Source organism: Astatotilapia calliptera, chromosome 12, assembly GCF_900246225.1.
Source record: "Astatotilapia calliptera chromosome 12, fAstCal1.2, whole genome shotgun sequence".
NCBI classification, from domain to species: domain Eukaryota; kingdom Metazoa; phylum Chordata; class Actinopteri; order Cichliformes; family Cichlidae; genus Astatotilapia; species Astatotilapia calliptera.
The window spans coordinates 27,301,570-27,312,891 of record NC_039313.1 but is presented as its reverse complement, the minus strand read 5'-3'; the positions used below and the strand labels follow the sequence as shown (position 1 = coordinate 27,312,891).

Genomic DNA, 11,322 nt, shown 5'->3' with positions numbered 1-11,322 from the left:
ACTTAACTAGAAAGCAAACAAGCTCGTGCAGAATGTTTGTCAGGCCAAAATGGTATACACTGTAATCATACACTGTTGAGTATTAATGTGGCGGAGGTCTGATCCTCCGCCACATTAATAGGCTGTGGCGGAGGCTGCAGGGAAGGTGTGGTGCAGTGAGCTCAACCAGGGAGGTTGGAGGCACAGGTGAAGGTTATTCATCTAATGAGGTCTTTCCTTCTTTATAGTGATGTCAGACACCAGAAGGAGAGAGGTGTGTGTGAGGTCAGGTGAAAAGCTGGGACGCTGGTGCCAAAGCTGAGTGCTTCTGTGTGTAGCATAAATAAAAATTATAAACAACTGTCAGAACACTGTGTGGGGTCAGAATTATTCACAATTAATTATTAATTAAATTGTTTTGGTGATCATATGAAAAGTCACACTGTTTACCAGCCAGTGTTAATTCTGACTCACCACAATGTCCATATAGCATTTGTGGGGCTTAGTATGAAAAACATTGGATACATTATTAAGGGTTAAAAGTGGTGTTTATCCTTCTGACCAGAAAAGATATATACTGATATCTTTCTCCATATTCAATCCAACAGTTGATGCTCAAGTGCTCAAGGCACAGACATGAAATTCGGTGAAAAGAAACAAAGAAAAAGTAATTCACTCTGCCTCTTTTATTTTCTTTACTCTGTGAAGATAGGGGCTGGTATAAGACCTTTTTTCTAATCCATCCATCCATCCATTCACTTTCGCTTATCCTTTTCAGGGTCGCGGGGGGCGCTGGAGCCTATCCCAGCTGTCATAGGGCGAGAGGCGGGGTACACCCTGGACAGGTCGCCAGTCTGTCGCAGGGCCAACACACAGGGACAGACAACCATTCGCACTCACATTCATTCATGATGGTGGAATTGAACTCAGGACCTTCTTGCTGTGCGGCAACAGTGCTAACCACCATGCCACCGTACTGCCCTTTTTTCTAATGATTATTCTAAAGAAATTGGATCACTGCTGTAAAACTGCATTATACAGTAGTTACTGGGCATGATGTTACAATATAATTTTTTTGATACATGTGAAAAGGTGAAAAAAATGACCCAGAAATGTCAAGTATCTCAACAACAACTGATACGCGCACACTCAGACACACACAGACATACAGTCACAGACATAGCTTGTGTCCATTTAAATGGACAAAAAATGGATTAAAAAAAAAAAAGTAGCAATCCTTGCTACTTTGGGTAGTAAACAGCCACAACCAACTACACCCATCCACTGCAGCTGACCCAACTCACACTCTACCACCTGAATAAGATACTTGCACTGTGACTCTCACTGTGACATCGTTACCAAAAATATACAAAGAGGTTATATCAGGTAGTTAACCAGTTCTAACATTTTAGCATGCAAATTAAGTTTCTGACTTTAATTTAAATTGAATGATATATTTATCGTTTTCATAATTAAATCCCAGCATAGCGTTTCCACAATGCTGATCCTTAAGTTCCCACCCACATGACTACATGGTATCAAAAACAACCACATAGAAAAAAAAACAGAACTTAATTTTTCACTCCTGTCTTTTAAGTGTAGATATTGACTCTGCTTGCAGATAAGGCTTTCTATACAACACATTTTCCTGCAGAGCTAGATATATATAATGAATCCAACATCTATTTTCATGTGGCTGCATCAGAAAACAGTGACATTGCATCTTTTTCTATCTAAAAGGAGAGGCACTTAGTCTTAAAACATCGCAAAGAAGTCTGTAAGAAACATTAGACCTGAAACAATGGCAAACTGTCAGCAGTTCACATAAAACACTCCTTTGTTTTTCCTCATATTGTATAAAATGTGCACAATGGAGAAAAAACATCAAGGAAAGGAAAGGAAAATTTGAGGTAAAAAAAATCCCAACAACAATCAAACAAACAAACAAAACTATTTCCACTACCACGCGCTATCTCATTCCTAAATTCTGCAGCGGTATGAATTCCATCTTTTCCACTGAGGGAATGTTGAAAAGGATTAGGCATCATCATGGAATGGTAAAGTCCAAAGCTAAAGACAGCACAGCTATCTGTACAGTGTCATGTCTGAGGTTTTCAAATACCATTTCATTAAACTACTGACTTGATTTTTGTCCTGATCCTGTGACTTACAGTGTTGACACCACCATCTGACTCTGAAATGCAACAACTGACAGCAAGTAATGGTCATAGCCTCCTGAGAACCTCTTTCAGTTTAACTTATTTTTGTGTGATTCCCTGCCTCTTTGGAGCTAAATTGGAGTGGCCAGGATGTCCTCTCTTGAGAACTTTTTTTTTTTGTGTCCCGTTTGGATCTATAGCCATCAGAATTGTTGTCTTGAGGCCAAGAAAGATGCCAAGAGGATTTATTTTAAGTGGATCATCATATTGGTCCATTTGATTGACCTTTATTATAATTATGAATTTATTTTATTTTCAGTTGCAAACGGGACAGACATGACTGTGGGATAGGACAGGGGGAAAGAATGAAAGAAAGAGGGGGAGAGAAGAAAGAAACCAAAGGGGAGAAAAAAAAAGAACAATACAAAATTTGTAATTTATTTTATCAACTTTCCTTCTGACGATGCTGTCTGTGTTGAGCGCTCAGTGAATCTGCATTTGACTACTCCGCCTAGGCTCGAGAGTGCAGCCTAGGCGGAGTAGTCGAACGCAGATTCACTGAGCACTCAACACAGACAGGATGGTCAGAAGGAAGAGCGCAGGGCAAGCTAGCGAGACAGAAGTGGACCTCCCCACCCTCATTCAGATCTGGCGTTTGGAATTATTTTGGTTTTCATGTGACGTATGACCCTGAAGGTAAGCGAGTCATGGACTAAAGTAAAACAGTATGTTGGGATGTGCCATGCAATGCTCAATTACATGGGTGGGAGCTAGTGTGTTAGCGCAGTTAGCTCGTTAACGTGTTGGCCGTCTAGCCCCTCTGTATAGGGTAGCTCGTTAACGGAGATTTGCCGTGTTGTGGCGTTAAGGTTATTTCAACGAGATTAACCTGAAAGCACTAGTGGGAACACAACGAATATGACTGCACATTTACACCGACATCATCCTAGTGCAAAGACAAAAACAACAAGCATGCATGCTACAAACTTTAGCCGAGTCATTTAGACAGCTGTTAGCACAGGATTCTCCTTATGGAGACCTGATATGTTTAATATGCTGCTGAGAATATAGCCCAGAAGAAGCGGATAGTATAGCTTTTATTTTGGAAAGAGACATTTCTCTGTAATAAACTCTCTTTTCCAAAGATGAGTGATTCCTCAATCAGATACAGGGCTCGCAATATCGCTAGCCCGACGTCCCGGGGCTATCTCTCCCCTGCCTGTCGGGCTATTGTAGGAAGGAAAAATATATGTCAATGCTTTTGCATTCTTTCAGAAATGTAGCTGGGTAATTATGTCATTGGGTGAGCCACTGTCAATATGTGACATATTGAAATCATGTTTGAATTTGCGCTTGTTTTTTTGCTTTCACTTTGCAATCGCGTGAACTGTGTATAGAGAGCGACAGCACTGATCTGTGAGTGATGATAATTTGTGCACCAATTCCTCTGACATCGTCTTATTAATTGTTAGCTTACTATGCAAACATGACAAGTGAAATCTCCCGCAGCTTAAACATGTGTCATCTTATCTTAATGACCTTGTAGTACCATATCACCCTATTAGAGCGCTCCGCTCTCGCTCTGCAGGCCTACTTGTTGTTCCTAGAGTATTTAAAAGTAGAATGGGAGGGAGAGCCTTCAGTTTTCAGGCCCCTCTTCTGTGGAACCAGCTTCCAGTTTGGATTCGGGAGACAGACACTATCTCTACTTTTAAGATTAGGCTTAAAACTTTCCTTTTTTCTAAAGCATATAGTTAGGGCTGGACCAGGTGACCCTGAATCCTCCCTTTGTTATGCTGCAATAGATGTAGGCTGCCGGGGGATTCCCATGATGCATTGAGTTTTTCCTTTCCAGTCACCTTTCTCACTCACTATGTATTAATAGACCTCTCTGCATTGAATCATATCTGTTATTAACCTCTGTCTCTCTTCCACAGCATGTCTTTATCCTGTCTTCCTTCTCTCACCCCAACCGGTCGCAGCAGAACCAGCCCCTCCCTGAGCCTGGTTCTGCCGGAGGTTTCTTCCTGTTAAAAGGGAGTTTTTCCTTCCCACTGTCGCCAAAGTGCTTGCTCATAGGGGGTCATATGATTGTTGGGTTTTTCTCTGTATCTATGAAGCGCCTTGAGGCGACTTTTGTTGTGATTTGGCGCTATATAAATAAATAAAAATTGAATTGAATGTGAGAGGTTGATCGCGCAGAGAATCACTGAGCTTATGTGAGTGCGGCAGGATATATATTTCACTACGATGACCTGGATGATTGAGAACCTTCACAGACAGATATATATTTTAGTTCTGCTGAGCCAAATAAGACAGGTCAGGGTGAAGAAGTGACAGCCCAAGAAAAGCTTACCACAAAACGGAGAAGTTATGACAAATCAGACTATAAGGCAAAAAGAAAGTGCAGCTTTATGGTTTCATGGACAAAAGAATTTCTGTGGCTGCAATATGACGAGCTAAAAAAACAACACGCACAAGGGTTAGGGTTAAATTTAAAAACTGTACTTTTGTGTTAAAATATATATTTATAATTTTAATAAATGACAAATTAAAAAGGCATGAACATTTTTTTTTGTATCGAAAAAATATCGAACCGTGACACCAAAGTATCGAACCGAACCGTGAATTTTGTGTATCGTTGCACCCCTAATATATATATATATATATACTTTCCATATAATATATATATATTGTATGGAAAGTTGCTTCAGGATCAGTATGGTGGTGTCAGTAGCAAATCAAAAACAGACACTGTAAGACATTTGATATTGACAAAAAGTCTGCCTTTCTGCTACAAGCGCTTTGATAAAGAGGATACTTTTCTATTCACATTCAAATATTACCCCCTTAAAGCATTCTCCTCAGATGTTCTCCATAACTTAAGATCTCCAAGTTAGGATTACAATAAAGCATTAAAACACATACAGTGATGCTGTAAACTAAAGCCTTCAAAGAAGATGATAAAACTCATCACAATTCCTCAAAAATGCATTAAAAAGGTTTGTTTAAAGCCATGCTAGCACCATTCATCCTTTACTGCCTCCTGGTAACACCTAGTTGGCCTGATGCCAGAGCCTGGGCTGGTGCTACCCCCAAAGCTGATGTGGTACCCATTGGGCATACCAATGTTCTGTTGTTGAGCAGGAGACAAGGCTCCCATCATGTGAGGCAGTGCGTTCCAAGAGGAGTGTCCAGCACAGGGGCTGGGAGACAGCGCCGCCATATCCTGGAAGACTTGCAGCTGGTCCCGGAGGCTGCCATAGAGGCTACCCAGAGCCTTGCCCTGGCCCAGGAAGGGCTCTGAGCTGATACGAGTGACGGGGCAGGGGAAGTGGTGAGAGCCGCTGTAACGGAGGCCATTGTGCTCTGAGAGGCCACGGCTTAGCCGGCTGGGACTCAGAGAGGTCTGGCTGGACACAAAATGCACAGGAGAGGAATTGGCAGTCTTGTAAGCCACCCCGGGTCGCGGGGTGTGGGGGATCTTGGGGAGCTGCCGACGTCCACGGCTTGACGTGCTAGTATTGGAGCTCAGTGCCACTGGGCTGCCTTTAACCCAACCACTGCCCTAGATGAAAATTGGACAAGCAATTTGAAATGATGAGGAAAAAGAAAATATGCCAGAGAAGAAAGGAAAATGGGAAGAATATGTATAAGTACAGAGCCACCCAAGGGAAGAAAAGAAAAGAAAGACACCAAAATACATGTACATGGTAAGATAACAGCAAACATAAGAGGGACAGAGAAGACAAAAATAAAGACGCACAAATGGATAGATAATCACAGAGGGACATGATGAAAAAGACAAAGTGGGAAGAAAAGCGAAAGGTCATGAGAGGCTATACTGAAAGCAGACAGAGAAGAAAGCACTAAAAACATGCAGAGCAATCACAACAGTCTGCATTTAATTTCTGCTTGTCTATATCACACATTTGCTGATGCTCTGTAATATATATGGTAATGTGACAAAAAGCAGTCTTTTATTCTGCTTTTATTCAAATATATCGAGTCAATTCAACTTGACTTAAGTAATGCAAAGTTTACAGTGGAACACATATTCACTGCAAGAGTAAGTGTCTACAGGCATCAGTAAAGTATGGTGGTTTGGGGTTGCATTTTAGCTAATGGTGTTGGAGATATTGTTAAAACTGATGGAATTATGAGAGCAGAAAAGCAGAGCCAGATTTTGATGCAATTTGCAACAAAATCTTAAAATCTTCTGAATGGCAAGAGCGTCATCTTTTAGCATGAAAATGGTCCCAGATATACTGCCAATGCAGTAAAAGCAAAGCAGGACTCCATGCCTCCACAGAGCCTGGACTTCAACAATACTGAAGTGAAGTTTGATCATCTTGGAAATAACTGAAAAAAAAAAAACAGGTCAAGAAAGCTGGAGAACTATTCCTGAAGAATACTTAAGAAATGAAAAGAATCAAGTTTTGTAGGGAACATTTAGACATTAGTACAAAATACTGAGTTCTAAGCTTGTTTTAACTGTACAAACACTATTTTGCCATATATACTGTATTTCCATCTTTGTATGTTTCAATAAATTACTACTCTTATTTAAAATTTTCTTGCAAAATATAAAGAAATGAAGGGTGGCTCAAGACTTTTACTATATATTGTATTTATATTAAATGCTGATATTGATAAGTTAATATTTTTCACCGGCACTAATTGACTTGTAACACCCAGTTGAAATGGAAAAGGTTCCCAGTTATCTAAAATACATGCACAGGTTAAGTGTATATGATGTAAAAACTGTCAGATAACACTATGTGGATAAATAGTGTTATGCTTTGCTATTCTTTAAAGTTTCCAGTTTGCATTGTTTTTTTTTTCTCGCTTTTCTTAATCTCACTTATCTGTTACCTCATTGATTCTCACTGTGTTCTGCACTCTTTCATTCATCCTTCTTACCAGTGGAAGTTGTGGTAAGAGACTTTTTCAATGTAAACCTTTATTTTTCAGATTAAGTCAACTAATTTATTTTCAAATTGCTCTAAATTCCACCATTTCATGTCCTACTCAATCAGATCAGCTTGTGCCTCTCTTGCTTTTAAGGGAGCAATACAGACGTACTAGACAGCACGTCTTTCATATCAGGCTCTTTTAATCACATTTTTACTTCACTTGAAACAATCTATAAATGTACCTTCACATATTTTAGCTAAAAAAAAAACTCTGCAGTTTACTTATTTTAGTTTCTTCCTGTAAGTCCATTACCTGCATGAGGCGCACTAGGGGTTGGGTTCAATGTCTGTCACACAGCAGTCAAGGTTGGGGGCCCTGCTTGTCCAATCCCTGGCTATCAAGGCTGGATATTGGAACACAAAATGTCACCTTTCTGGTGGGGAAGGAGCCTGAACTAGTGCTAGAGGTTGAGAAATACTTAAATATATTTGGGGTCACCTCAACGCACTGCTCAGGTTCTGGAACCAGTCTCCTGGAGAGGGACTAGGCTCGATTCCAGTCTGAAGTTTCCCTTGATGAGTGACAGCAGGCTGAGGTGGGTATTATCATTTCCACTTGGCTAGCTACTGGTACATAGGGTTTTAACGGTGGATTACAGAGCTGTTTCCTTGTGCCATTGACTCAGGAACAGGTCTAGACTGTCGTTTGCACTTATGCAACTGTTCAGAGTATCCAGACTTCTTGGATTCACTAGGTGGGGTGCTCAATGGTGCTCTATCTGGTGAATGTCATCCTACTGGGAGACTGCAACACTCATGTGGCAAATGACAACAAGACCAGGAATGGCACTATGATCGAAAGAATGAGATCACGGGTACAAACAGCTTTCTCTGAAAGGTAGCTGGCCTCTCCCTTAGAAATAGAGTGAGGAGTTCAGCCATCTGAGAGAGGCCCAGACTAGAGCTGCTACTCTTCCACATCAAAATGACCCAGTTGAGGTGGTTTGGGCATCTGTCAAGAATGCCTCCTGGGCACCTTCTCTGTGAGTTTCTTCGGGCATGTTCCACTGGAGGCAGAACCAGGATATGCTTGAGAGATTCCATCTCTTAGCTGGCCTAAAAACATCTTGGTGTTCCCCAGAATAAGCTGGAGAAGGTGCCTGGGGAGAGGAATACCTGGGCATCTGTGCTTAGACTCCTGTCCCCACAACCCAGTCCCGGATAAGTGGAAGAAAATAGATGGATGGACAGACAGGCAGATGGACCCAGGATGATAGCACACTTTTCCTCCTGAGTTATCAAATTAGATTATTTAACATTAACACCAAGCTGGATAAGGCATGTTGTATAAATGCTGTATGGCTGTCTTCTGAAAGTTGATCCTACAGTCAAATATTCCTGTGGTAACATTGACTGTACTTGTGAGTATATGTTACGAGAAGCTGGACTGTGTAATACTCTAGAGTGTGACATATGTCCATGGCTAAAAGAAGTGAGTTGCCCAAGCCATACTTATCATTGAAGACAGGGGCCAAATCATAGGTATAAAACAATCCAAACCGTATAGTTGCATTTATAAATTCTTTCAAAAGAAAGTAAAAATGGGGATAAAAGAGCCTGATTTGAATAAAAATAGAAAAATATATTATCCTACGTGTTGGCCCCCCTAAAGCAACAAATACCTGAATCGTCATTATGGAAAGCCCAAGTCTATTTGAATGATGAGTAGGAGGAGAAATGGTGGAAAATGGGGGGATTTGCAAAAAAAAGAAGACGCCTTAAGCTAAACTAACAAGAATGACATTAAAAAATGAAAGCTCAAAGATGACCTTAGTCAAAAAGAACATGCTTGCCCACCTGCTTGTTGCTGGTTTCCAGCCCTTCACTTGGAGAGCCAGCACAGCTGGCGGTGGAAGATTTCGAGTGGCACTGTCCCCGGCTGCAATAGCGGTCACAGGAGTAGTAGCGCTGTTTGTCTGCAGAGGAATGATGGTGTTTCCTTTCATGGGAGCGTCCACGGTCGTGGGCTCGCTCTCTGGAGGCTGTTGTTTCCGATGCTGGCTCACCCACTGCAGCTGTGAAGGAAGAAAATATTGCTGGGTGTTTCTGACAAGTCCTAAGATTTTCTTACTCCCCAGTGTTTAATACAGTCTTTCAGTAGGGGTAAAGATTCTAACAATCATGACAGAAACAGCATAGGTCATTTCTAATCTAATTAACGATTAAGCATTTAATAGGTTAGAATTAGTTTGGAATGGAAAGGCCTTAATCAGAGAGATGACTCTGACAGAGCTCCAGAGTTGCTCTGTTGAGTGAAAACAGTCTTCCAGAAGGACAACCATTTCTGCACCATTCTACCAAGAGGCAGATAGTTGCTGGATAGCGTAGTGGGCTACTGGAACAAGGAGGCATAAGTGGGCAGAGATGGGTAGTAACGCGTTACTTGTAACTGTAATCCATTACTTTTTCAAGTAACGAGTAAAGTAAGGGATTACTATTGCAAAAACGGTAATTAGATTACCGTTACTTTCCCGTAGGAACGCTGCGTTACTAAAACTGTGATTTTTTTGCGAGAATGTCTCATGACAGTGATGTAAGCGAGTGCGACGTTCGTGACAACAGCTGTGTGCAGATCAACAGTGGATCATATATCGAGTGCGGGAGAGAGTATGAGCGTGCAGCATTTAAAGCGTGGAAGTACTGACCTTATTTTGAGTTTGATTCCATAAAAAGTGACAAAAACATTAGTGTCCGCTGTGCGTGGGAAGAAAACTTCTTTTTAGAGCGAAAAAAAACCCTAAACTTCCAAGCAAACACCAAGTGCGCTACGACGTAATGGAAAATTCACAGAGAAACTCGTGGATTCTTTCACTGACTGCTGCGGCACACTGCACCAGGGTAAACCTGTTTTAAAAAAGGGACCTTTCCATTTGATTACATTTTGTATGATGGATTATGCAGAAAAAGTAGAATTGGGCTGAAAAATCTATCGCTTTATAACCTATTCAGGTTGTAAATCGTGTTTTTAAAAAGTAACTAAGTAACTAAGTAATTAATTACTTTTGAAAATAAGTAATCAGTAAAGTAACGGGATTACTTTTAATTCGTTACTGTAAGTGGGCAAGAAATAAAGAAATAAAAAACAGGGTGCTGTTGCAATGCTACTACATAAGTAACCCCAGCAGTTTGAACAGGATGAGGGGCTTATGGAATCTTTGATATCCAGCATCCAGCATTGACGGCGAAACAACTGGTGTTCCAACATTCAGAAGAAGGACCTACTCTCATGGCTAGAGATTGCAACAGCAAGGGGGAGGCAGGACGACAGGTATCATCACCCCCACCCGAGATTGGGTACCAAGTGCACCGGAAAAAGGATCTTTGAGTGCATGAGGATCACAGTGAAGCTTGAAACCTGGATGTTTCCACAACACAACCTCAGAAATGTGCATTTCTTAACTGTACGTGCAATATCTGCATTATAATCAGACTCCTTTGCATGTAGAAGTATATATAGAAGAGAAGTGTAGTCGGATGGTAACGAAGAGAGGGAAGGTAGTCAGGAGATTGAACTACCAGAAGGCAACTTTGCAACGTGTTCTAGTAATAGAAGGGGCTACCGTTTTTTGTTTTTGTTTTTTTCAATTATTCAGAAAAGGTATATGATAATATTGATAAAAGGTATATGATAATATATAACAGGACTAATGGGACAGTAGTACAGAGGTTTCAGAAGTTGCTTTAGAACTCTTCTGTTCTTTAAGATTCCAGTGTCCTTTTTTAGTATTTCTACTGCTATACAGCAAATACAGCAGAATAACTGCTAATTAATTCACCAAATTTCTTTTTCCAAATTGTAAATAAATATGGTTTAAAACAGTGCTTTATGATGCTAACATGATTTACTTGGCCAACCAAGTAAAAGTGGATACTTACATAAGTATCCACTTTAATCTAAGTATCTGGATTTAATTGTGCAAATTTAATTGTTTTAACCCTTAGCTTCTAACAGAGCAACCTTGGAAGCAATAACAGGAGTGATCTGCTACAGTCAGAGAAGTACTACTGCTCAGTGGAGGGCTCATGGTTAGGAAAGAAGGGAAGCTGAGCTCCTGAAAAGTCGCAGAATTCAGGACTTCAACAAAACTCGGACAAAGTGGTAACTAACCGTTTGATGGATGTTGCTCTTGTTTTGTCCTTTTTTTTGACTTTACTAATTTTCTGTGCTTGTTCTTTTGAAACTCCTCACACTTATATGTTTAGATTTT

At 40.7% G+C, this 11,322-nt stretch overlaps 1 protein-coding gene across 15 annotated transcripts in view; it reads right to left on the bottom strand.

Annotated features, from left to right (window-relative positions):
• Positions 1-4,788: 4,788 nt before the first annotated feature.
• The window catches only part of LOC113033089 (voltage-dependent N-type calcium channel subunit alpha-1B-like), a 321,621-nt gene continuing 315,087 nt past the window's right edge, over positions 4,789-11,322 (bottom strand). For 13 of the 15 annotated variants that reach the window (XM_026186433.1, XM_026186426.1, XM_026186427.1 and 10 more), the window contains 2 exons: positions 8,912-9,129; positions 4,789-5,706 (listed from right to left, as the gene is read on the bottom strand). In XM_026186433.1, the coding sequence (XP_026042218.1) occupies positions 5,158-5,706; positions 8,912-9,129 (767 nt within the window). In that variant the 3' untranslated portion in view covers positions 4,789-5,157. Of the gene's footprint in view, positions 6,501-8,911; positions 9,130-11,322 lie in introns of all 15 variants that reach the window. The other 2 variants (XM_026186430.1, XM_026186429.1) reach the window with 2 other exon arrangements.